The 27,871-nt window shown below is 42.1% G+C and overlaps 1 protein-coding gene across 26 annotated transcripts in view; it reads right to left on the bottom strand.

Annotated features, from left to right (window-relative positions):
• Nucleotides 1–27,871, bottom strand: part of VTI1A (vesicle transport through interaction with t-SNAREs 1A) — a 381,817-nt gene that overhangs the window by 90,065 nt on the left and 263,881 nt on the right. The window contains exons 9-10 of one of the 26 annotated variants that reach the window (XR_008707243.1): nt 24,083–24,190; nt 19,833–20,716 (exon numbers count right to left, since the gene is read on the bottom strand). The exons of 21 other annotated variants lie outside the window; for them this stretch is intronic. Coding sequence is in view for 1 of the 5 variants with exons in the window: in XM_055560800.1 (XP_055416775.1) it covers nt 20,698–20,716 (19 nt within the window). In the remaining 4 variants the exon portion in view is untranslated. Of the gene's footprint in view, nt 1–19,832; nt 20,717–24,082; nt 24,191–24,220; nt 26,674–27,871 lie in introns of those variants that run through there. 4 more of the 26 variants (XR_008707242.1, XM_055560800.1, XM_055560793.1 and 1 more) reach the window with 4 other exon arrangements.

Here is a 27,871-nt window from a genome sequence, read left to right as displayed (position 1 = left end):
AAGTGGTATCTCACTGTGGTTCAGATATTTTAAAGGGAATGTTCCCATGGGATTTCTGTCTTGTTTTCCCCTGGCCAGTACCACGAATGCCAGCCACTGTACGATGTGGTGTCCTCTGCAGCAGACGAGATGGAAGGAAGTGCAGAAACACAGACAAAGCAGACGAGACGTCAGCTCAGAGACTTGGGACAGTCATGGTTTATTTTGAGACTACGACGTTCTGAATTTTGTAGATATGGAGAAACAGAAAATGACTAAACCACTCACAAAGGCCGCTCTAAGCCACAACTTCTTTTGTTGTTGTTTGGCACTTTCTTTGCCTGATTTACTTTCGGAGAACAAATTCGGTCTTAACTGCAATGTGTAATTGTTAAAAAATGATTAATTTTGCCTCTGAAGAGCCATTTGTAGCTAATGTTCTATATGAGTAGCTTCCATGCTTATATTTCCACTTTCTAGGGGGCTTGGACCCAGCAACCAGAAAGATAATCCTCCTTTGTGGACATTCCCACAGTTAACTCCACACACATCTGGATGGCAGTTCAATAGTCCACTGTTACTCAAACAATTTGTAATCACACATACTGTGTGTCAGCTAACAAGCCAGGGTGTATGGTTTCTCAGTATTCCGTAGCACGCAGCACGCACAATTTACAAATAAAATAAAAATCTACAGCAAAGACAACGACACATTCTTCATTGAATAACTGAGTAAAAAGAGCGTCTCTGTTGAAAGACAAGACATCACTTGTTATTTTGACGGTCAATGAAAAGAGGTACAGAAAACCATATTTCATCTTTAGCTCTCTTAACATGGGAAAGTTCCATATCTGTAGCATGGAAGAATCTGGGGCCATATGTTTCTTTAAGCTACGCTCGAAGCAGAGATGGCCAGATGACCACTAAGCAGTATGAAATGCAGCTGACAAAATTTCCCGGGCTTATCCCTGTAAGGCATGGTAGATGGCAGAGAATGGAAAAGATGGACACCTCACTGTGATCAACTGCTTTTCTTATTACTCTCAGCTGGGAGGATGTCAGGAGGGAGAAATTGAGTTCAACTTCCCAAGTAGCTGAGTAACAATTTTGGAAACAAGGAGTCTGATAAGGCCAGAGGAAGCGAAGTCGAACTTGTCCTGAGAGAAAAGGGCTGGGGACAGGCTCTCCACACTCAGCCACCGAGACCCCAGACAAGCCATTGAGATGACAAGGTGGCGGAAATAGCATGCCAACGACCGATCGTTGTGGGATAGGGAGGTGTTGGAAATGCAACCAGAGGAGCAGCCGTGCAACATTCCACCTGTCCTGCTGGCCTGGCAGCACGGTGACCCCTGACCCTGAAGGGCTGTGTGCATCACTGGGAGTCCAGAGCCTGTTCAGAGCATGTCCAGGTCTTGGCGAATGTTGAGGCCCCACTGGGGGATCACTTAGCTAGGTCACTAGCTCAAGTCCACTAGGTCAAGTCCATAAGACTCAGCGACCAGATGACAAAGCATTTCTTATCCAGGAGGCTTCCCCACCCCCACACCCAGGGTTGCCCCGCTGGCTTTGTGCCTGTGACACCATAACTCGATTCCCAGGCTCTGCTGAAAGCTTCTTAATAGAGGACAGCCCCAAGTCCAAGGTAAACTCAACAACCTTGTAAGAAAATAGTCAGTAAGGTTCAGGTGACTCAAAAGAGGAAGAAACTGTTGCTGTTTAATCAGGTTGCACTGGGGAGGCAAGATGAGTTTCACATTGAACTTCACATGTCTTTATTACTCTCCACTCACAATATATGAATACCTTTAATATTTCAGGTAGATAGTCATTTTCCCCCCCAGTATATCAGGTATTCATTGAGGATCTATTATGTGCCAGGAAGGGCACTGCACTCTGGAGATATAGAGAGAAAGGAAACACAATGCCTGCCCTCAAAGATCTCATGACCTTAGCGGAGAGCCAAGCTGGCACAGAATAATTTATATCACGAACTGATGAAGGGGAGATGGAGGACAGTGAGGAGGCTCAGAGGGAAGAAGGACTATTCTGCCTGAGGGCTTGGAAGAGCTCCCCAGAGAAGGTGAGTGAACCCCACCTTGAGAACATCCCAGATGCTCTGCCAGTGACCACTGTTTTACACATGGCCTGACTGAGCCTCCAGTGTGGGACAGTGAATCAGCCTGGCTAGCAACCAAGTGAGAAATCTAAGCTCGTCTCCCGTACTCCATTCTCAGTATCCCATGCACCCCAGGAATTGGCAAGGCAAGCAACTGGATGGTGGTGATGAACCCAAACTTCATTAACCCGACAGAACATTCCTCTTGATCTCTGGACATCTGTGGATTTGCAGGAGGGGGCCTCGTGGCCATGCCTAGATCTGCCCACCATGGCACAGACCTGCATCTTCGGCTCTCTCCCTTATACCCCCTAGAAGGCAACAATGCTACAGCTTAGGTATCGAACCAACAATAAATAGGAAAAACAAAAGGAACTGCAAGAAGAATGACTCAGCAACAGAAAATCATCAATTTATGAAAAAAAAAAAAAAAAAAAAGGTTTCTTTTGGATCTCCGGAAGTATGTCCTGAAAGGTAAGACAGCCACAGACAGCTTTAATTGTCAGATCACGGTAGGTCCCAGTGACCTTGACAGTCATCTTCACATGGATGGAGTGCTCTTGTTCTATTTTGGAGGCACCCCTGCGCTTCACACATGGAGGCCTTGCCTCAAGATTACAGACCTGGATTAAGACCTTACAGGCCGCCCCTGCCGCCCCCTGAGAATGCATGCTCCTCGCTCTCAATGTACTGAAAATACTGCATGCCCTGGCCCGGGCATCCCAGGGAACGGAAGATGCTGAATAGACTTTCATAATTCAGCCTTATGATTTTGCTAGGAACATTTTCTTTTGGTTCATTTTAAAATCATTTCTAAAGTTATCTCCTTATGGGACAAAATGAAAAATCCAAATCTCACTGGAATTTCTCCTTTTAAAAATTAATTGTCAACTATTGACCAGCCTTCTCCTTTGATCATTATAGAACCATAGAGCTTCAGAGTAATAAGAGCCCAGACGAGCTGTCCAGAACCAAAGCACATCCGATGCCTCTGTGATAAGCATCCCTACTAAGCAGTCAGGCACTATATGCTATCAATCCTTTCACCAACATCATCTTACTACTCGTTTGCCATTCAGGGCAGCTCTCTCAGTGAGAAAGCTCTCTCATTTTAATCCACAATATACTCCTGGTAGTCTCCACCTACACATCCTGGATCAAGCTTTTGGGGCCACAGAGACAGGTCTAATGATTTTTCTATAGAACAGCCCCTGTGAAAATTGAAGAGAATCTGTTATGCAGTATTCCTTACCATCTCTGACCTCTGAATGCACCCCAGTTTGGAAAGAAATTTCTAAGCTTGGAATTTAGAAAAGGTTTTGATGAAGCTTTTAGAGTCATGACCTTCCTAGCATTCAACTTCTGTCGTAACTCTGCTGCTTCTTCCAACCAACATAACTGTTCTTTCATTCTCCCTCTAATCTAGCAATCCATCCATCTACCCACCCACCCACGTATCCATTCACCTACACTCTCCACCCACCCACCCATTCATCCAGTACTTACAGAGAACTTATCACGTGCGAGGCACTATTCCAGGGACCAAGGTTAGGGGAGTGGACTAGATACACGAGGCGTCTGTTTTTGCATAGCTTACAATCTAATAGAGACAACTCACAATCATCAAGTAAATACATGAAGAAAGAGAATAAAGTACAAGATACTAGGTATGGAGGACAGGGAAAGCCTTTTTGAGGACTGACATTAACCTGAAAAAAAAAAAAAAAAAAAAAAGAAGGGGCCATCCAAGTGACTGTTTAGAGGAAAAACATTCCAGAACCGAACAGCAAGGGCAGAGATTGCACAAGAGTGAATGTAGGTCAGGTGAGAGAGAAAGAACAGTAGGAGATGGAGTCTGAGGTATGGAAGCATCAGAATGTGTATATGTGTGTGTGTGTGTGTGTGTGTGTGTGTATTTAAACCACCACTCAGAATAGAGTCACTTGTAAATTCAGCTTTACCTGCTTGCAGAAATAGCAATTCAAATTAGTTGATCCCTGTTTCTCTGTGGCCCATAAATACGTTGCTTTTCTCCAGAATGTCAATTAAAAAGGTCTTGTAATGCATCAGTGGAGTGCTATAGGGGACTCAATGACCAGACTGGCAGGATATTAATTTCAACTGAGTTACAGGATTCCTGAACAGTCAAGGAAGAACAAGGGTATGTAAACCCAAAGCCAACTCACATTAACTCAAGAACGGGCTTTGTGTGTTCTAACCAATTATACCTCCTCCGCTAGTTTTTAAAAGCTTTATTTATGAAGCCCATATTGAAAATTAAATGTTTATGACCATTTTTTGAAGGTGAGGTATAGAACTTGGCAACGTATTGATTAATAACTTGTGGATGGCTGGTGTAAGGAAGCCAGTTTTGAACCCAGCTGTAAACAATGCATCAGCAAGGGTTTCAGCTATTTGGGGTTCAGAGCTTGCCAATTTGTAATTAGTTGCAGATTTTCAATTACTTCTCAGCAAACAAAATTGTTTTATTTGCATCATTTACTTGGCATTTAATTTTAAAAGAATCCAATTGATTATTCTTAAAGACAATGAATTTGGAGGGCTGGGATAAAAATAAATGGATACATTTTTGAGTAGCCCTACATCTGTATTTTTGTTTTGAGAGATATCAAGGTACAGAACTTGGCCTAAATTTAATCAATTCTATCCCCCAATCCCAAAATGCATCCTGTGCAATTTGTCAAAAAGATTTTTGGCAACTACGTATAAAACTCATGAGATTTGTAATGAAGAACATAATCTGAGGAGGAAAAAAAAAGAGCAAAGTTGCATTTTCTGCTAATTGAAACTGGTAAACTATTGTAACTCTGAATTCAGTAGAAGATGAAAATAATTTTAAATGTTAGTCCTTGTTATTTTGCATCAGACTGGTTCTCTCCATGACTCGGGGATCCTTACATGCCCATTCTTTTTTCTGTGGAGAAGAAAATTCAAATCATTCAATGAAATATCGATTGAGGACCTACATAGCAGTTGGTGCCAGTGTCTGACTCTGCGACCCCTGGACTGCAGCCTGCCAGGTTCCTCTGTCCATGGAATTTTTCAGGTAAGAATACTGGAGTGGGTTGGCATTCCCTTCTCCAGGGGATCTTCCCAGCCCAGGGATGGAAGCCGGGTCTCCTACATTTCAGGCAGATTCTTTACCCGCTGAACCACAAGGGAAGCCCAGTTGGTGCTAGAGTTACTACCAAATAAGAGACGATTTCTGCCCTTGCAAAGATCCGAGTTTAGTGGAAAAGGACAGAGCTTTAAAAAGAAAGAACACTTATTAAAGACTGGCTGTGACAAGTATTATGATAAGTAAAACGCCATGGGATTAGAAAGGAGGAATTCATTCTGAAGATCTGAAGATCAGGGAAGGTGAGAAGGTAAAATGCAATAAAGCAAGGAGGGATGGATTTCTGCAGTGGGGGTGGGGGTGGGGGTGGGGAGGAAGACATTTTAGGGAGGGGGACTGGGGCACAGAACGGCACGGAAGAGGGAGTGTGCACCCTGGTCAGACACCTGAGGCAGTCTAATGTGGCTGGGTAGATGTGGTGAATCAGGAAGGGGTGGGGATGAGGGCAGAGGGAGGGGAGAGCAGATTGCAGACAGCCTGGGACAGACCACACGGGAAGGAGCTTGAACCCGGTTTTGAAGGTGGGGAGGAGCCCATGAGGAACACTGGGCAGTGACAGGATCAGGAGGTTCTGTGCTGAGAAAGACCAGCTGGACAGCGAATGGTCTGTGAAGAGGGGCAGGAGCAGTAAGGGCATAAATGACAAGTGATCTGAGGCGTTTCAGAGCTGTGATGGATGGAACCTAAGCAGCATTCCTAAAGACTACGGGAGTGAGAGAAGAGGGTGGGTGCAAGCTGACTCGCAGACTTCCTTAGATGCTCACCCTCTTATCCAAGACAGAACATGTAAAGCATACTTCTGATGGGGTGAGAATGATACACACACTCAGAAAGTGCCACAGTAGAACATTAGGGCAGCCCTCAAAAACATTATGAGAAATGAAAGAGGTCAGCCATAAAAGGTCACATATTGTATGTTTCCATTTCTATGAGATGTCCAGAGTAGGTAAATCCACAGAGACAGAGGCTAGGGGGAATGGGGAGTGACTACTTAATGGGTAGAGGGATTTGGTTTTGATGAAAATGTTCAGGACTAGAAGAGGTGAGGGCTGCACACCGTCCAATGTACTGAATGACGCTCTTGAAAATGGTTAATTTTATCTTCTGTGAATTCTACTTCAATTGAAAAAAAAAGATAGAAGGAAAAATAAAAACAAAATTCGCCAAACATCATGGCAATCCATGGGACCTTATATTTCAGAGTTGTACATGCCCAGAGCCTCCTCTTAAATCCAAAGAGTAGGAACACAGAGAAGGAGGAAATGCTAGTGTCCATTCATTGAGGGCAATCGTTGCTTTGGTTCCCAGTGGACACCCTCCTTCCCACCTGTGATCATGCACATTTTCCTTGGAAGGCCTGGGCTGCTGACTCTGAGGGTGTTTAATTTGCAAGAACCTTATTCCTTAGGTATATCCTCTACTCGGACCATCTGCCTTTACTATGTCAAACTCTGGCTGACCTGGTAATATGAGGAGTCAATCTGTCATGTGGGAGACATATTTGGGGGGAGGGGGAGGAAGCAGAGCACACAGAGAGAGGAGCATGTAGGTCAGGAAACAGTAAGGAAAACTTTCTGGCATTCATATTGGTCATCAGTAGCCCCGGGGGAATAAAGGGCTCCCTGGGGCTCAGTGCATCACCAGGAAGATTAATTAACATTTGTAAAGGCCACACACAATGTGAAAGGCCCAGTAATGGATCTCCAAAAGCTGCAGTCCTTGTTTTCCAGAAGGGTCATGAAACCAGGAGTGGAAAATATTCCCTAGAAGACAAGCTGGATGACCTCGGCCATGAAGAACACTGCAAAGAAATGACCGGGCTTGTCTGGGATTCTCTTCATTCTCAAGTTGAATCTGATCTGACAGATGTGGTGAGTAATTAAACCCTTGTCCATTCATCGTCTGAATGCTTGCACTGCTCGGAGAATGGGGCAGGAATAATGAGAGGCACAGCCCCTCTGGGACTATTCAGGAGGGCTCAAATTTGCATGGTCACATGAACCCAAAGGAAGTGGATTATGCTGCCCCGCCAGGAAGTGGAGACCGCCAGAGCTTTCTGATTTGCATAAATCATAGGGCTGGAAGGCAGCGGGGCTTAAGGGCTCTCAAAGAAAGCCAGGTGTAGCTGCCTCCCCCGAAATTCAGTACATTTTTGTAGCTAGATTCCTGCTCACAAAGGCTGTATAGGAAATTTCACTTGTGATGTCATTTGTTCAAAAGTTTCGTCAATACATTCCCTTAAGTTTTCCCCAAACATGATTTTTATAAGCAAAGTTGCTACACAGCCTTTTAATGAATGGGTTCTTTTAATCACCTTGAAAAAAAGGTGATGTGGAAAGGGGTAATGCATTATATTATGATTACCACTGTCAACCAATTTATAATTGTGTGACAAGGTGCTTAAGAATTGTTTATGAAAAAAACAGTTAATGCCTCTCAAAAAGGATTACATTCTTTTTAAGTTTCAAATGAAGGCTACCAATTAATTAATCCATTTACATAAAAATGTCTTGGATCAGCTACCTGCAAAGATAAAGGATGAAATCTATCCTCTAATTGGAAAAAGAAAAACTGCTATAAATATGTGGTAATAAACATATAGAAGGGCTGTACAAGAAGTAAATAGCAGTCATTAATTAAAAACTGAAATGTTAAAATTTTTATTTTATTCTAAGCAAAATTAAAAGTACTGATGATGTCACATACTTTGTTGAATAACTTCTCTTAAATATAGTTTTCCATCCATGCTGTTTTACTCAATTTTCTTACTGGAAGCCATACAAAAATTACATAATGGTTTTAGATGGGATGTAAATCTCTCTTCAGTTTTTCCTCCTACAGAGCTAACTTCATGTTGTCTCCCAGATTCATAGATATCAGTCAACCAAGTTGGGTTAACATTCAAATGTTTGCTCCCATGGGTTCTGAACAAGTCCTACACTTGATGCAAACAGTCATTACAGACCCAGAGTGGAACAAAGAAGGCAGATATTTACTAGTGAAAAACTGAAGTTGCTTAATCACTTTAATATATGTAATCAAATGGAAATTATACATTACCCAGACTAATTACATATAATTTCTTGGCATTTGGTATACATTATTCAGACTATATCAGGGAAAAAAATTAAAAAAAGATTCTTTTTTATAGCAGAAATTTTTATAGCAGAAAGAAAACACAATTCTTTTTTATTTTTCATGGTAAAATACATCTCATGTGAAATCCCATCTTCCTAGTATCTATTCTGAAGTTTTTGATGACTTAAGTTCGTTTTCCCTGGTGTTTTCCAAGCTGAGGTGGAGCTGCCATTTTGCAGCTGGAACTGGTCTTTTCATGGTCACTTGCTGGATTTATTGACATAGTGGTTGAGAAAATGCTGAGGTGAAAAGTGGGAAGGGAAAGAGAGAGAAAAGAGGAGAGAAAAAGAAAGCAGGAAAAAGAGGGAAGACAGAATATGGAGGGAAGAGAGGGAGATGTTTAAGAAAGTCCTAAAGGTACCGGGTGTGATTAATGGGAAGGAGAAATGCTTAGCCTGAGAGACTGATAAGAGGTGAACTGCCAGTGTCAACAGGTCACCTGTCACAGGGGCTCCACCGTGTTGGTGGACTGGCAGGAAGTGACACCCAGGCATGCCGGCTCTGCGCCGGCCCTGACTCTAAATGAATCTAAAGGTACCTCTTAGAGTTTCTCTTTGGATAGATGGTTCAAGCCGCAAGGTGGCTATCAATTTGCAGGGCCCAATCTCTGTTTTACAAAGGTGTGAGGGAGGAATTATCAATAAACTCCAAGAAAAGCCTTCTCAGAAGTAGAAATAAAAAACTTAAGTTCTAGTAAAGTCTTTGCAGGGAAACGAGGGTCACAGAACGGAAAAAAAACCCCTATGGTTTACCTGCAGCTGTACTCTCTCTCCTGTACCAAGTCCATTTCCACCTTCAAAATAACTGAGCTAGCTCATGGGATCTTCTTTAGAAAAGGAAATGATAACCCACTCCAGCGTTCTTGCCTGGAGAATTCTATGGACAGAGGACCCTGGCTGGGCTACAATTCATGGGATCACAAAGAGTTGGACATGACTGAGTGCTAACACTTTACTTCTAAGGAGCTCAGTGCCATTTATACAAATGGCTAGCGTTATTTTCATGCCCTGCTGCTGAGAATTATGGTGATGAGACCCAGGTCCAGAGAAGTTACATAATTCATCCCAGGCAACGCTGCTGGGGAGAGCCGTCCAGATGGTGGGGTTCCTGGGTTAGAGGCTAGTGTGCCCAACCTTTGGCCCTTGAAGTTTCTGGGGAATATCAGGTTTGCTACCCACAAAGAGGGTTGGAAGAACTCTCCAGAATCATAGCCAGGAATGACCCTTGGCAGTACCTTCACAGCACTGAGAATCTATAAGTCCCCTCTCCAAGTGTTTGACAGAATATTTTACAGGTTACACCAAGGGTGTCCAGCCCACGATTAGCCAATTTTCAAATGGGGTGTGAACTGACTGTCTCAACTGCTTAATTGATGGCATCCCCATCAATGACAACCTATCATACCATAGGGGTGCTGTTCCTCCGTTGTATGTGCCTTGTTAGGAGGTATTTTTGTATAGATCCCTTGGAAGTGTGCACCAATTTGTGCTGTTTTTCCTGAAATGCCTGTTGCGTATTTTGTGTTTTGTTTGTTTCATTTTGGCCTGTACCCCGTAGCTTGCTGGATCTTAGTTCCCCAACCAGGGATCGAACCCTGGACTCCAAGCAGTGGACTCCCAGCGGTGGAAGCCTGGAGTCCTAACCACTGGACTGACAGGGAATTTCCCTGTTGTGTATTTTGAATATGTTCAATTTCATGCAGGGCAAGTCTTCCTAAGATTCTATATAGCGATAGAACCTCTTCAATTGTAAAACTAAGACAATCCCAGTCTTTGAGGATTAAAGATAAGCACATTGCTTGGCATAAAAAAAAAAAAAGGCCCACAATAAGTGGTAATTATCACAATTATTATCGCAGAAAAAGAAGAGTAAGCAGTTGTTTAAGGCTACGAGAACAGCTTTATTTTCATATTTTTCTTCCCAGAGATTTAAACTGTTCAGGTCTGTTTGCATTCTTTTTGGTCTGTGCTGATATCAACACATTATTTAAAGACTGTTAGAAAAGTTAATCCAAGAGAAACATATGCTTTAAGTCACTGACCTCTTTAAATGACACCTTTTTCATTAATTATTACCTTTCAGTGATAGTACTGGGGCCAGTTTCTTTTCTCTCTGATGGCTTATGTGAGTTTGAGGATAAAAAGTGGTTTCGAACCCTTCTAGCCAAGGAGCCAAAGAGCCTCTCCGTTTAAACTTTCAAGACAAAAGCAAAACAAACAAACAAACAAACAAACCTTTAAAGGCCAGTAAAGCTGATAGGTTAGAGCCAGTTCCCAGACTAGCTTGGCCACTTAGGAGAGACATGATCTGAGTAAGTTGTTTCCTTACTCATATGGTAGAATAATAAAAACACTTATCTCTTAGGTTTTTTTGTGGAAGGTTTTTAAAAATCCACTAATATAAAGGGCTTAGCCCATGCCTGGTACATAGAAGTGCTCTACAACTGGTTACCATAATCACGCTACTATCAGTAACCATAAAACTCCCAGAGAAGAGTCAGGGCATTGGTGCAGGGAATGGTTATTGATCGATATTGATGGAGAACACTAGGGGTAACCAAGGCCCCACTCACCCCCAACTCTCCCTCTCTTTGCACGTACATGGCGTGATTCTATTTATTTTTTTCCAATTCAGGAAATTAATTTGTACTTGAAAATAGTCACTAAGCTGAGCCCTTTGTGAAATATGTGTTTAAAAAATGTGGTGGTGACACCTGGGGTTATCAGTCTTTTTATTTGTGGAGACAAAGGTCACATCAGACTTTAGCAATTGTGTATTTTCTGGGCCCACATACTATGGAAGGCTCCTTTATCCCCTTAGTGCCCCGTGCATGGTAAAGAAAGCAATTTATTTTATTTCAGTCTTTCTTTTCATGAGATGGAGCAAACAGCCTGTGTTATTCTGAAAGGATGTTAAAAAGCAAAATTATTCCCAGAAATTTCTAGTTTACTTAACAGTTGTGGATAAACACAAACCAGGTGTCATTCTGCCACACGGACCCGCCCTACGCCATCTACTGCTGATTTCATCAGCTGTGTGAGGCATTCTCAATATTTATTCTTTAGCTATTGGTAGATAATATTTCTGATTCCACTCAATTTAAAATAGAGAGAGGGAGAAAGAAACAAAGAAGGAATGAAGGGAGGGAGGGAGGAGGAGAGGGAGGAAGAAAGGCTTAAGCAGGGACTGGCTCCAAGAATCTGAGAAGTGGTCCTGAGTTAAATCCCTCTCTCTGGTAAGTGAGACAACTGGTGAGCTGGAGCCACACTGTCCCCTCAGCAGCCCGTTCGTGTCACAGATGCACTGCACAGCGTCAGGGCAGCTGCAAGGCATCCTGGGAGTGTGGGGTGGGCTTTACTGGGGCCAGAGGATGGGGGGTAAGGTGGAAGTAGGGGAGGCAGGGTCCTGTTGAGGTTGGTTGGTCCTCGGGCTTCCAGGAGTCTTGAGAGCTAAAGGTGAGCTTTCAGAAGCCTACTTTTTAAAACCAAGATTTAGGATTCCTTCAGAAAGTGGACTTTTAATAACCCTGGATCCTCAGGGAAGGTAGAAAGATATGACAGGAGGGTAAAAAAAGATACTACTGCATCATTTTTCCTTTCATGTATAAAATCTTATGAAGATTCATTTTCCTTCTGCTGTTGGTATTATTAAGCTTGAGCCCACTCTGCTGCATACTGGTTTTTCAGCCTTGAGAATGGACAATGCCGGCTGCTCTGACTTGTTGATCCACGCAGTCTATACACTGAAATACAAGCCACCCAAAAGCTCAGGACTTCCGCTGCGAGGATCAGCTACGTAAAGCTCCTCTCCTCAGCCCATGTTCTAGGAGGTATTCATGAAGAATGGCTGCTTATAATTTATTTCCTATATGTTTTCTTCATGTATACAACTTTGACTCCTTGGGGATCATGAGAATTCTTTTATGCAGGGTATCTTTTATGCAGGAAAGAATGAAGCTTCTCTCTTGGAAGAGCAGTTTGGCTCTGCTCTGTCTTCTTTCAGCAACATTTAATGAGGGCCTACTGTGTGCCTTGTTCTAGGTAAGCTTGATGGAGGCAGACGCTGGAGGAAGACAGGTTCAAACCACACAAGAGCAGGCTGAGCAAAGCCATTTTGGGTTTTACTGCTGATGCTTCTCACTATCTTAGATGAAGGACAATTTTTGCTTGGATGTTTCATTTCCAAACTTTTGAGGACTAATAGGTACGTAGTCATTAAGTTGTGTCCAACTCTTTGTGACCCCCATGGACTATACAGCCCACCAGGCTCCTCTGCCTGTGGGAGTTCTCCAGGCAAGAACACTGGAGTGGGTTGCCGTTTCCTTACGGAGTCCTATTAACACGACAAGCCGCATGCAACTTATCTAAAGTGTACTCAACAGCACCCAAAATGGTTTACGCCCTGTTCAATGAGACCAGTCCACCGACCGTGTGTTTGGATGTTGTGGCAAGGGGAAACCACTATATTTTTAAATGCTTACTCTCGATTTTTACACTTACAACATCACAGGATAACAGCATACAGTTCATGGACTGGCACCAGGAGTAGCTCTAGACCAAAGAATGAAAAATGTTCAGTGAAGCAACTGAAAGCCTGCACCCTGATTCCTGTTTTGTGCTTTTCTGTCCAGACTCATGCCCCACCTCCATATCCTGCAGCCTCCAACAAGCCAGTCAAAGCAGGACCTAGTCTGTGAAAATAAATTCAACCCCAAAATAGTCTGAAGTCCTTGAAGACCATTGTCTATAAAATTTTATGTGTATGTGCATTTTTCTAGCGAGAAGGACCCTAGTTTTCATCTTATGTTCGAATGGGTATGTGGACATACACGGTGGTATGTGGAAAAATGCTTCTGATAAACTAACTTCTCAACACTTTTTCATTACCCAGCAACTCGAGTTAAAAATTTCAACATGCACCCACCTGTGATTCCCAGGGAAACACACACACCTGAGGGGTGTTTGTTTTCATGAAACCTCCCCTGACCTGATGACTGGGCTGACCATTTCCAAGGTGTTTCAAAGCACTGCTCTTCTGGGTTAAGAAAGAGACTAAATTCGTCTACCAAAGTCTTGGATAGCAACAGGAGGTTAACTTTCTTCACAAATTAAATAAAAATTAGTCCATGAAAAGGATACAAGTATTCTTCAGCAGTAGAAAGGTGTTCTTCACGCTGGCATCTTAGAAGCTCAAAGATGAGTGAAGCATCTGACTTAGAAGGGAAGGACAGACGGACTGAGAGAGAAGGTCGGGTCTGAGAGGAGGAGAGGTGAACACTGGCTGCTGTAGGCGTGTGGGAGGCAGGGAGTACCTAGGTGGAACCAGATGACCACAAGGTGCTGGAATAATGAGATATCCAGGAAGATGGGGGTTGCCATTCCAACACAAATATAACCATCTGAAGAATGAATCTACCCCTAGTGCCCGGACTGTGGCCTTTACACGCATAGAAAGGCAGCAGGATTCCTTGTAGAAACGGCTGATTCCAGATTCAGGCCAGGAGCCTGGGGTACCTTATCCTGCCAGAAAATACTAGAGGAATTACATTCAAAGGTGACCGGAGGCATCTAGAAGGGACTCCCATTGATGAAAGATGGGCTCTCTGAATATCAAAGAGTATGACTACAGTGGACTGATGCATATGAAACAGACAAAACCTTAAGTTTTTAAATAGTATTCAACAAACAAACTCCAAAAGCCACTTTTGGAGGTTGCTGGAGCTATTCAATATTCTGAAAACTGATAAACCAATGGAAAGAGGCTTTTATGCCTGCTTCTCTTGTATGAACTGTATTTCAGAGTGAGCCAATAGTTGATAATGATAAGTTCTATTAATATACAGAATAATAGCTAATATGTGCAGAAAGAATGGCAGAATTGAGAATCTCCATTTGTAACCTCTAATGGATGTAGGTAGTGATTATTAAGTAACTGTAACTGTTAACAGGTAGATAGACAACTTCACAATGGATAAATCAGGCTGGCCATATCTGAACTCACTATCAATTTTGACATCAATAAAAGTTGTTATGCCTCCTGATGTGATACAATTGAACCTGAATTTCATCAAGTCTTCAGAGCTCAGCACTAATTTACAGGAAGTACAGAGGAGAGAGGAACACATAAAACAGTACAATGAGGATGCAATAAGTCAAATACATAATGTGGACATTTTTACAGGACAATGATCTGGTTTCTTCAACAAATAAATACTATAAAAACAGGAGCAATATCTGTAATAGGTTGAAAGAGGTTTAAGGCTAGGCTGGTCAAATGCAACAGGTGCATCTTGTTTGGATCCTGATTCAAACTGCCCAGTTATGTGTGGATGTTTGTAAAATAATTAGGGAAAACTTAACCTGGCCAGGGCATGCAATCATTAAAGTTGTCAGCTGTGATAAGGGTAGTTTTTGAAAAGTTGTTCTGTGTGTACTAGAGCTACATACTATTAATAAAATATGTATAGTTAAAATCAGATTATCTCGAATTTGCTTTAAAATACTCTGGGAAAACAAAAGAAAAAGAGAAGAACAAGAAAACAAGAATGGCTAAATGTTGGTAATTGTGAAAGATGGGTGTTGGGAGATGAGGGTCCACTACAGTATTTTTTTTTTCTGTATGTGTTATATAAATTTCTGTGAGAAAAGGTGTTTTCTTTTTTTTTTTTTTTTTAAGCGAGAGACTCTCCCAGAAAATAAAGCAAGTTATGACAGGCAAGCTGATGAAAAACACAACCCTTATCTATCGAGTCTTTGAATTCATGCCCACCACACTTGCCTGAGCCCTAGGGTCTGAGGAGGCCAAGCACAGGTCACACCAGGGAGTTCACTCTTCCTGGCCTCTGCAGAACTGGGTAACTAGATGCCTGGGAACTCATGGGGCGGCAGCAATTATGCTGAGTCCACAGTCCCCAAGAGAGGTTGGGGCAGCTGTCTGATTGGTGGGAGGGGATGGAGGCTTTCAGGATCTACTCTGGGAGAGGCAAGGAAGAGAACTCCAGCCATTGCCTAGCATCCTCTTTAACCTCATTCCCAGAGCAAATCCAAAATGAGTACCCACGGAACCATGCCATCTGGGATTCCATAATGCATCGCTGGCAATATGCCATGGCAAGCAACCCTCAGAACTGTAGATGACTGGCATATTTGAGGCCACACACATCTTTTCTCCAGCTCTCTATCCTCTTGTATGTTATTAATGCATTTAAAGAACTGTAATAAATTTGGATTTGGAGGGGGTTTAGTTAAAGGTAATAACACCATACTTGATACAAAAATGACCTATTGGGACCTGTAATATCTCCAAGCCAGCTTTTTTCAATTAAGTGACCACAACTACCAAACAACTATTAACATAGGGACTTTGTGGGCTACAAAGATATGCAGTGTCTGCAATGGTGAGCCACAAAATGCTTATAGGAGAAAAGGGAGGAAAAAAAAAAAAAACAGTTTCTCACATAAGTTCTCAAGACAAAGATGTTATTCAGCTTTACAATCCTTTGAGCTCCTCCTAGGAATATTCCACAATCTCCACAATTGCACTTGGAGGCTGTCTCATGGAAAGTGTGTGCTAGAGAACCTGTAATATCCATGAAATGTCTACACTTGTCCTCAAGCGAGAGAGTCAGGGACTCTTGCTACTGTACCCTCAATGACTACAGCCGCCTCAGTTATTTCTTCAACTGAAAATTAAACAGAAACTAGGCCTAATTGTGCACTTTAATTTTTCTCTGAGGCTGTCCCACACACCCTAATTGTATTTACTTTTTTGCACGATTAGCCACGGATGCTGGAGTTTGGAGCCGCTGCTTCCTATTGAATAGCAACCATGCTTTCTGGACCGTAGGTCCCACGGTTCAGCAGGGTGGCGGTTGGAAACTGGAGATTACCCATAGAATTCGGGAGGTCATCCTGCCATACACAGTGCTTCGTGGCCCTCCCAGTTATCCAGCGGGGACCCAATATCACCCTTCAGCCCAGGCTCCTGGCTGGCAGAGCTCTGGCCTATTCTTCATGCAGAATAAAAAGCTGGAGAGAGCTGTGGGAGGTTGCCTGGCTCAAGCTTCGGCTTCTTGCAAAAAACTTGATGCAAAACATTCCACTTCATTGGAAAGTTCTGAATCTGAGGGAGTACACTCTTGCTAGAGTAGCTGAAAAGAGTCTTTAGTTTTCAAGTAAGGTCAGTCCTGTTTGCAGCCTTGTACGGAACAGCCTGTTTTCTCAGTAGGAGCTTAGCTCCTACGCCAGGAGCATTACTGCTACAGCTACTGCTAGTAAGAGCAGCAAAGCAACGGTGATGATGGCGACTGTAATGTCGTGGTATGCCAGGCTGGTATTTTCTTTCAGGTCTTTATCTTAGTTTTTATCATATGAGTAGCATTGTAATCTCCATGTACAAATGAAGAAACAGAGGTACAGAGACATGAAAATAACCTGCCCCAAATCAAGAACTAGTAAGTGGAAAAAGTCAGGCTTTCTGGCTCTAGAGCAGTGGTGCGAACTACTGTGAGATGCTGCCTCTAGCCACATTAGCCACGTTAGTTTTGACTAATTTAGCCACATTAGCTAAAACTTACGAGCTTTGGTTCTGAATGGATAATCTGAGTTCCAAAGAGTGGCCAAAATGACAAAGCAAATGTCCAGAGTTTGCTGAGTTTATGCTTTAGTTCATCTTAACCCTGGTTTCACAGAAGAATCATCTGGACAGCTGTTAAAAAACACTGACGCTGGGAACCCGTCCTTAGAGATTTAGATTCATGTGGTCTGGGGTGGAGCCTGGTCATCGGTGTGTTTAAAAAGCTCCCCAGGTGATTCTCATGTGCAACCAGGGCTAGGAATCCCTGGGTGAAACTGACAGATGCGCTTCTGAACAGCTTTGCCAAAATAAAAGATGCAGTCGACACTGCCACACATTTTCTTCCTCTTCGATAGTCACAAAGGACAATATCATACTAAAGGCTCATATTTAAACTTCTTTGAATATGGGACCTTTGTTGTGCAGAGTGTCTATAAACAGATGGGAAGTGCTGTTCTGTTTGGAAACTAGTAATTCAAGCTGATAAATTTGGTTACTCTCTGTTAAACAGAAAACTGTACAGACAGGAGTTTTTCAATCAGTCTCTTTCTTCAGTAAGGATACAAAGGACTCCTTAAACCAGCTTATTCTCTTAAGTAACAACAAAGATCCACAATCTCATAGTTGGAAGGGACTGTGAGTGCCTCCTCATTTCTCTTGACAACAATACCACACACACACACACACACACACGCACACACACACTGCAGAAATCCCTCTTAGAGCATCCTCCCAGATGGTCATCCAGCTCTAGCTTGAACAGTTCAATGACAAGAGACCTCACTCCTTCACAAGACAACACATTTCATTGTTGGGCAGATCAAGTCTTCTTTATATGGCCTCAAAATTGCCTCCCTATAACTTCTACTTGTTCAGAGCTCTGTTGTTGTCTGGAATAATGGCATCAAGTCTCCTCTTCTTTCAAATGAGTGTCCTTCAGCACATCATTAAGGCGCAGCATGGTACACTGGAGCGAACACAGGCCTACACAGGAGCCAAGAGACTTGCATCTGATATGTAGCTCTGACGGAGACATTATGGCTACAGCAACTGATGCAAGTCCTTCAGGCCTTAGTGTCGTCATAAACATGACAAATCCATAAAAACAAGGACAATGAGAAACTTAACCGCATAGTTGTAAACATCAAATCAAAAGTGTAAGTCAGATGCTTTGTAATTGAATTCTGTGTGTGTGCTCAGTTGCTCAGTTATGTCTGACTCTTTGCGACCCCATGGACTGTAGCCTGCCAGGTTCCTCTGTCCATGGGATTTCCCAGGCAAGAATGATGGAGTGGGTTACCATTTCCTTCTTCAGGGGATCTTCCCAACCCAGAGACTGAACCTGTATCTCCTGCATTGGCAGGTGGATTCTTTACCACCTGGGAGCTCTTTGAAATTGAAAAGAACTCTAAAACATGTTATTATATTAGTAGATATTTTAATGTACTATATATATTATATATACATAATATTTTTATATTCAAATAATTCTTCTGTGACCTGAAACTTAGATTTTATTTCCAAAGTTAGGTATATTAGTGCTGCTAAATAACTACATCAATGATGGTAAATTATGCTCCATGATGCCACCTATGGGTTACTTGTGTCAGTGATTCAAAATTACTTTTGTCAGCAAAAGGCTTGCAAGATGGCATGGGTAACAATGTGTCAATGCTGTCTTTTTGTGAAGACTGGAGGAAACAAAACTATGGACTTGGAATCAGAAGGTCTGGGTTAGAGTTTGCCACTTACTATGTAGGCACCATTCAACAAGTTAGCTAACCTGCTCCCTTATACACAATGGGACAGAAAAATAATATCAATCTTACATGTGCTACTATGAGGTTAAAATAAAATAGTATGTGTTAAGTACCCAACAATAAATACTGTGGATTCTAACTGCAGAGCACTTCATCATTATTTTTTTTTATTAATCACTGAGAACCCATTTGAAAAATGCATTATTTTCTCTACATTAAGTAGAGACATTCAGTTCTCTGGATTCCACCTGAATAGAGCTCTAAGTCTATCTTTAATTCTGTATAACCCACATATTTAATTTTTTAGGCTCTCAGTTACCTAATTTGTAAAATGAGTTAATTGGACAAACAGATCTTTAAGCTATTTTCTAGGTATGACTCTGGGACCATGAAGATCTGACATATTGCTAATCAAATTGAAAATAGTTTCAGAAGTAAACTGATTCCTGAAAGCAGTTCAATTCTTGTATAATCCAAAGATACTACAATTGTAAAAACAATGTCTTCAATTTTAAATCTGTTTTGAAAATTACTCCTTTTAGAAAGATATATTTGTTTCCAACTTAGTTCTCCTAGCCACATTCCTAAGGTGAGGTAACAGAATTTTAAAATACTCAATTGAAACAGGTATTTCTCCAAAGAAGAAATACAAATGGCCAATAAACACATTAAAAAAAACGCTCAACATCTTAGCCACACCGGGAAATGCCAATCAAAACCACAGAGAGACAGTACCTCACATCCACTGGGATAATTATAATCAAAAAGACAGACAATAACAAGTGTTGGCGAGGATGTGAAGAAATTGGAACCCCGATACATTGCTGGTGGAAATGTAAAACAGTCCAGTTACTTTAGAAAACAGTTCAGCACTTTTTCAAAAAGTTAAACATAGAGTTACCATACGACTCAGCAGTTCTACTCCTAAGTATGCAGCCAGCAGAAATGAAAACATATGTCCAAACAAAAACCTGATGTGACTGTTTACAGCAGTGTTAGTTGTAACACCCAAAAAGGTAGAAACGACCTAGATGTTCACCAATTAATAAATGGATAAATAAAATCTGTAATATTAGTAGGCAACAAAAAGATATGAAGGACTAATACAGGCTACAACAGATGAAACTTGAAAAGCTTATGCTAAGTGAAAGAAGCCAGGAGCAAAAGATCACATACTACATGATTTCATTTATATGAAATGTCCAGAATAGGCAAATTCATAGAGACAGAAAGTTGATTAGTGGTTGTAAGGGGCTAGTGGGAATTGGGGAGTGACTGCTAATGGGTACCAGATTTCGTTTTGGGGTGATGAAAATGTTCTACAATTGACTGCAGTGATGCCTGCACAACTTGGTGAATATACTAAAAACCATTCAGTCGTACACTTTAAATGGGTGAATTGTAGACTATGTAAACCGTATCTTAAAGCTGTTAAAAACTCAATAGAAGCCCATGATCTTTAAATTATAAGGATCAAAGATCAATTCAATTTAAATTAAAGTGCAAAGAACACATGTGTTTGTATAATAGTATTCCACGTGGATAATTGCTTTATATGTTCAACTGCTTTAAGCCCATTTTTGCATTTGGATCATTTTTCAAGGCAGAGCTGAAATTTAAGGAAGTAAATTGAATAAACAAGGCTATAGCAGCACACGAAATGTATTTCTTTTATTTTATGCTACCCAGGATTGACTCAGCGGTGTGAAATGCCATTTAAAAAAAGAATGATGAAATTTGAATGAGAAAATGTATTTCATCGTGGAAGATAAAAGTCTTCCCTTCTCTACAGTGAATACAGGTAATTTCAGAAGCAGCAGCTCCTAATTATTCACTGTTGAAACGCTAAAAAAAGGTTCATATTGAAAACAGTGACCTCCAGTTTGCTCTGTGAATGAAGGCAGACACAAATTCTCATTTTCCTAGAATCCTGGTTGATAACTGAGTTGGGAAAGCTTGCATTTCTTCATTACAGTGCAGTCGACTGTTCATTTAAATAACAATAACCTGCATAAAAGTCACAAAAGCATTATCTAGCAATTCCACTGTGTTGAAATGCATTATTAGTACTAACAATGCCAAACAAAGTAAATAAATGACTGTCTTCTTATTTTTAGCATTATTCCTGATTACTTAGCTTTATGAAAGGCTGGCATTATTATTACGGGTGTATTCAAACACCTTGGTCAACACCATTTGCTTGGATAACTCTTGAACTAGAAGGGATTTTAAAATAGAGCTATAATTCTTTTCTAGGTTATCCAAGGGTGAAAAATCCCCTCTAACCCAGTTTTAACAGAAAACATTTGAAGAACTCAACTTCTGTTCACTATGTATGTGTGAAAACTAAAAGTCCTTATTAAAATAGCATACTGGCAATAGTACTTATATAAAAATGTAAAATTTACATCAATAGTTTAACTTTACATCAGAAGATTTCCTACCAAGAACAGGCTAACGTTACTTCACAAAATGCTACTGACCAACCCTGTCACGAGCGGCATTAGCGCACCCAGGGAATGGCAAATAAGGAGAGACTGGAAGTCATTTACTCCTGAGGCTCTGGTTTGCTGTAGTAACATAAAAAAGAGCCTCTCAGAGAAAGATACAAACAATATTTGGATTTAACTGTCTCTGATTAGAAAGAATGAAATGATGTCATTTGCAGCAACGTGGATGGTCCTAGAGATGATCATACTAAGTGAAGTTAAGTCAGAAAGAGAAGACAAATGCCATTTGATATCACTTATATGTGGAATCTAGAACATGACACAAATGAACTATTTATTAAACAGACATGCAGATATAGAGAACAAACTTGTGGGTGCCGAGGTGGGTGGGGAGGTGGCGAGGGATGGATTGGGAGTTTGGGATTAGCAGATGCAAACTATTATATATACAGTGGATAAACAACAAGGTCCTACTATATAGCACAAGGAACTATATTGAATATCATATAATAAACCATAATGAAAAGAATATAAAAGATGAATTGCTTCACTGCACCCAAGAAACCAACACAACATTGTAAATAAACTATATTTCAATTAAAAAAAAAAAACCAGTGTCCAATTGAAGTATAGCGTCTTTGAAGATGGGGCAATAGGATATATGCTTATAAAGTGTTATCATTTTGAAAGGAATGCCATACACTAGAGTGACTGACTCTCATGTAGACAATGGAAGTATTTTGGTTTGTGTGTGTGCACTGAAGCCTTCGATCTTGGTGTGGAAAGGGAACAAGAAAGCTTTTGGGTAACATCATGACAAGTAAATTATTGATAATATTTAAGTAATTTAAAGGATTGCATGAGCAGAAGGAAATGTTTTGAAGGGTGTGTGGCACATTATATTTTCTAACATTGGCTACAAAATATTTCCATCTCACTGATTTTCCCCAACCACGCCGCTCCTGCATCAAGAGGTGGAGGTCTACGTCCCTTCCCATGGAAACGTGGTGGGCCCTTGTGACTGTCTGGAGGAATAAAATGCAGCACGGGTGACACTGTGTGACTTCCTGAGTGAGTGAGTGCTCAATCATTCAGTCATGTCCAACTCTTTGAGACCCCATGGACTGTAGCCTGCCAGGCTCCTTTGTCCATGGAATTTTCCAGGCAAAAATACTGGAGTGGGTTGCCATATCTTCCTCCAGGGGATTTCCCAAACCAGGGATCAAATCCATGTCTCTTGTGTCTCCTGAACTGGCAGGGAGATTCCTTACCATTGAGCCACCTTCCTAGACCAGGGTAATAAAAGTCATGCAGCCTTGCTCTTAAACTCATTTTTGGGGGTCTGAGGTGGCAAGCCTGAGGCTGCCATGCTGTAAAGAAGCCCAGACTAGCTCATGTAGACAGTCTACGTGGAAAAACCTCCAGATTGATAAAGAGGTAACAGGAGGAAGTCCTAGCCAGTCTCTAGCTACTCCTCCATCCTCTCTTTCCAACTATTTCAGCTACAGGCTCCATCTGAAGACAACCTCATGGGAGATGCTGAGCCAGAACAACCAGCCAGGCTGCTCCTCAAATCCTGACCCACAGAAATCTTGAGAGATGATGATTGTTATTCTAAGCCATTACATTTTGGTTCATTACACAGCAATACAACCAGAAGAGTAGGGAAAGAGACCTGAAAGGAGACTCGTATCACAAATAATACCGAGGGCATAGGGCATTTGGAGCCAAGGATTTCAAATCATTACCTCTTGACAACGCAGATAAAAGTAATGGACAAAGATTCCTTCTAACTCTAAATCAAGTAATATCCCAACTCACTCATGATTCGGAGCTTAAGCTTCTCAGAAGTAGGTCCATGACCCCCTTTCATGGAATCTCTGGATTTTCCATACAGAGGCGCTTAGGGCAGCAAGGGGCAGGAGGGAACTTGCTTTGAAGCTGCATTTGTGTGGCAAGGGCTGTCCACTTACTCAGGCAGTGGTGGCAAGGGGCTGGTGAGATGGGAAGGAAGTTCTAGGCCCTTCAAGGTACCCACTGATCCTGCTTCGCCTTTTTCAGTATTCAGTAAAACGAGAAAGCTTGTTGTTTCTGAGCACAACATATCGTTTTAATTCCTCCAAGTCTCTTTTCTCTTCTTTGGTTAACTCGCACTCTGTAGAATTCAGGCCAGGCATCGCCAACTCCAGGAAGCCTGACAGAGCAAAGAACTCCTCGTGTACCTCTACTGTCCTATTTAAACTTACAATTATACTCCTGTGTAGGTATGTTTTTTCACGACGCTAAGAGATAGATATTAATAACTTAGATGTGTATCTTGTACTGCCTAAGGCCTGCCTTGTCACAGTAGCTGGTGCTCAATAAATGTTTGCAGAGATGAATGTGTAAAGACAAGTTGGCTTCAAAGAATGTATTTGGTGACAATGTCACCATGGTTTTGAAACATCCTATACTCTTCCCTATTCTCAACCGGGTATCTCTCTGTGCCGTATCTCTCTGTGCCGTGAACTCCCAGGGAAACACTTCATTCGAATTTCTCTCACGGTCCTTTTGCTCACCTAGGACCCTCATTCTCCCTCCTTCTCCCATCTGGCCCATCTCTGTACCTTGGACCACACTCACATGGATTCCTCTAAGATCCCCCCTTCCGGATGGTCCACTCCATGGAGCCAGGTGCCTGGGCCAATCCCATCCTGACTGCCGAGAACCACACTTCACATGCCAGAGGCGGGTTGGGTCAAGCAGTGTGTCTTCCCTGTCTCAGGACACTCACAAAGCCATTATTGACTCTGAAATCTCTTCCCTGGGGTTAGCGACTCTGCCTCCAACAAGCCTGCAAACGCACTTAGATATGTTCCACAGGTGATATCAAGATGCGCTCAAATGATTTAAGGACAACCTGCCAAAGTTCTCAGAAGCTTACTGTGCCCTTGAAGTAGGTCATCCTCAGGAGCAGGAGCTTTTCATCTACCCAGCAGGTGTGTGTCATCAAACAAATATCACAAAGTGTCTTCCAGCCAGGAACAAGTATCTGGCAGGGAAACAGAAGTTCACAGACTCACTGACTATAGGTCTAGGGGTCTAGACGGGGAGCATGAGATTTTTTTCTTAAAATACGGAAACCAATATTTTTTATTAACAAGAGAGTTTCAGCCCCACTATTTATGTCCCCCTGTCCAATCATCTACCCCATCCATTAGTCCTAATTTTATAATTTCATTTGCAAAGATTTTCACACAGAAGCTCCCTGAAACCTGGAACCATGAAAACATATGGAAAACATTTTCCATAAAATGCAGTGTTTTAAAAAAGAATCATAATGATAGGTAGGCTAATTTGGTTTACTTGGGAAGTATCTGCCAAGCCCTACCTGCCCTTTTAGCATTTAAATTAGCCATTAGTATATACCTTCTTTCTTTTTGTTGGGAGATTCAAGAGACATTGTGGCTCAGCTGGTAATGCAATGTGGTTTGATCTCTGGGTTGGAAAGATCCCCTGGAGAAGGGAAAAGCTACCCACTCCAGTATTCTGGCGCCTGGAGAATACCATGAACTGTATAGTCCATGGGGTTGCAAAGAGTCAGACAGGACTGGGCGACTTTCACTTTTCACTTTCAAAGGAAATTAAAAATTCAGTAATTTGCAGTTGTTCATTTCTGTAAGATTAGGGAGAACTAACAATATGGTACAATTTATTCTTGAATATTCTTGATCCTACCCCAACATTACATGCTAAATTACCAGGTATCATGGAACCCAAAAGGTTAAAAAAAATTATTAAAAAAAAAAAAAAGCCTGGGGTTTAATCCTTTAAAATCACAGGTACATCTTTAAAACTTTAAAGTCATGGGCACATCTTAAAAGAGTAAGCATTTAGACTCAAATGGGGATGTGTTTTGGATTTAATTTTATGCACATTACTTATAATTGCCAACATCAAAGATAATTCTAAGAGAACTGTGTACACAGTGCACATGACGTGAGGCTGGAGAAGCTGGCTCGAATGAATTGTGTGGATCAATACAATTTTTTACTCACGTGAAGGATAGCCACTGATATAATGGTGAATTTTGTTAGATCAGTGTTTTCTGATCTCATAGTGTTTGCCCGACACTCAGATACCATTTTCCTGACTTTACTGCACCTGAGCCCCACCTAAGCTAGTATTTTACTTAACTGTTTTCTGTATGTCAAGTTGAAATTGGCCTTTTAAAGAAAAAAAATTCACCTCCTCTCAAGCAATAATTACAGCAAAATCACAAGTTTCATGGCTACTTAAATTTGTTCTTTTGGACAAAAACTGGGCTAAAAAGTAAAAGCTGCCCTGCTCAGAAGACGCATGAAAAGGGGCTGATCCTTTCATTTGATACATATTTATTCAGCAGCTACTATGTGCCAAACCCTCTGGCAGATGCTAGGCTTACAGCAGCAAGCAAAGCAATGTTCCTGCTCTCATGGAGCTTACTTCCTATAGATGTAAAGAGATGCTAATAAACCAAGAAGTATATAATGCAATTCCAGGCAGTGCTATGTTCTATGAAGACAAGTGAAGCAGGGGAAAGACACAGAATGACGAGGAATTTGGTCAGAGATCCAACAGAGCATGAAAAACAGGGGGCTGTCGAAGCAGAGGTAGAAGTCCAGAGTAATAATAACTATTATTATTAATAGTAAGAATATTAACTGTCGCTAGTGGTCTAGTGGTTAAAACTCCATGTTCCCAATGCAGGGGGCAGAGGTTTGATCCCTGGTCGGGGATCTGGGAGTCCACATGCCACCCGTGTAACAACAACAAAAAATCACAGTATTAACAGTTTCCATTTCTACTCCTATAAAACTTGGTCATGTCCCAAGATGAAGTCTTGTGTGACTTCCCTTCCTCAGAGTGCTCTTCCAGGAGACTGTCTCTCATGGGCTGTTTTCACTGGGGATTACATTTATGGGACAGATTGCACCAGGTGGGGTCACAATCAGGAGAATCAGACCATCAGAAGTGACCAAAAGTGCTGGGGTGGGAGGAATGGAGGGAAAGAGTTGGGCACCAAGGGACGTGGAGAGCGCGAAAGACTTTTTCTGCCATTTTTGCCTCTGCTCTTATGGTAGCAACCTCTTGGGAAATCACTTCATATGCCAACTTTGGCATATGAACATGAGTTGTTCACGGCTACTGTAGCATTTGCCCCCCATTTAAGGTGAAAGGAGCTGGTAAATAGGCTTAGGTATTTTCTTAAAACTCTTAGCTTATCACTGAAAATATCACTGATACTCTAAATGAAACATACTAACAGAAGCATAGTCTGATCTGTAAACAGAGGTTTCACTTTGACCACATGTAGTTACTTGGGTTCTTTGGAGGCTGACTGCAGGATGAGAACCCAGCTGGTATCAGGTTTCTGACAAGGAGAGCTGAGCTCGTAAGGCTGATGGACGTGACTGGCTGCAATCCTGGCTGAGACTTGATAGTTGTATGACTTTGAGCAAGTGACTGAACTTTGCTAAGCCTCAGTTTCCTCATCTGTAAAAGAAAATAATAATGCCTCCCTTACAGGTTTGCTCTGAGGGTGAAATGAAATGAGATAATGATTATACAGCACTTAGCATTTTGGTGCTCTTCAAATAAATGGCAATTAAGTTGACAACAGCAATCATGACAATAACGATGAAGAAATCATACGCAAGGTTCTCCAGTTCTGAGGCTGAGGAGGAAAGTCCTGGTTTCTAGATTCCTAAGAGGCTTAAGTAGTGCTGCTGCTGCTGCTGCTAAGTCGCTTCAGTCGTGTCCGACTCTGTGCGACCCCAGAGACGGAGCCCACCAGGCTCCCCTGTCCCTGGGATTCTCCAGGCATGAACACTGGAGTGGGTTGCCATTTCCTTCTCCAATGCATGAAGGTGAAAAGTGAAAGTGAAGTCGCTCAGTCGTGTCTGACTCTTAGCGACCCCATGGACTGCAGCCCGCCAGGCCCCTCCATCCATGGGATTTTCCAGGCAAGCGTACTGGAGTGGGGTGCCATTGCCTTCTCCAATGCATGAAGGTGAAAAGTGAAAGTGAAGTTGCTCAGTCGTGTCCGACTCCTAGCGACCCCATGGAGTGCAGCCTACCAGGCTCCTCCGTCCATGGGATTTTCCAGGCAAGAGTACTGGAGTGGGGTGCCATTGCCTTCTCTGGCTTAAGTAGTGACTGAGTACTAATGCTCTACTGGGCTGGCCAGTGCCGCACAGTGGTCAGAGAGAGAAAGGGGCTTGAGAGGAAGGGGCCATCCATGTGGACCAGGAGCCCAGCCTCCAAACCCAGAGGTTCAGAATGGGATGGGCAGTGGGGGCCATTCCAGGTGAAGTCAGGTAGACAGGGAAACATGGAAAGAGGCTCCTGGAGGTAGGACATGGGTCCTATATCAGGAACAGGAGACAGGCGTTCAGTGGAACTCCTGAGTTGACTAGAAGGTGTACCTTGCAATCTGGGCCTGGTTGTAGAGGCCTCTTCACCTTAGAAGCACCTTTTGCTCCACTGAAGTTTACAGGTGGTCAACATCTGTCACTCCAAATTTAAAAACCACAACAGGAGAGCACATCCTGATGGTCTGAATCCATTAAATCTGTATGCAGCACAATGAGATGCTATGCAGTCACAATGCCCTGACCCGACACCAGCCTCCGTTAGCAGCAGAAGCAAACTGGTTCACGTTTGGGGCAGTAGAGGGGTGGAAGTGAAATAT

This window comes from Bubalus kerabau, chromosome 22 (assembly GCF_029407905.1).
Source record: "Bubalus kerabau isolate K-KA32 ecotype Philippines breed swamp buffalo chromosome 22, PCC_UOA_SB_1v2, whole genome shotgun sequence".
Classification (NCBI taxonomy): Eukaryota; Metazoa; Chordata; class Mammalia; order Artiodactyla; family Bovidae; genus Bubalus; species Bubalus kerabau.
Note: the sequence above shows the minus strand (reverse complement) of the source record. Positions and strands in the feature narration are given on the sequence as shown.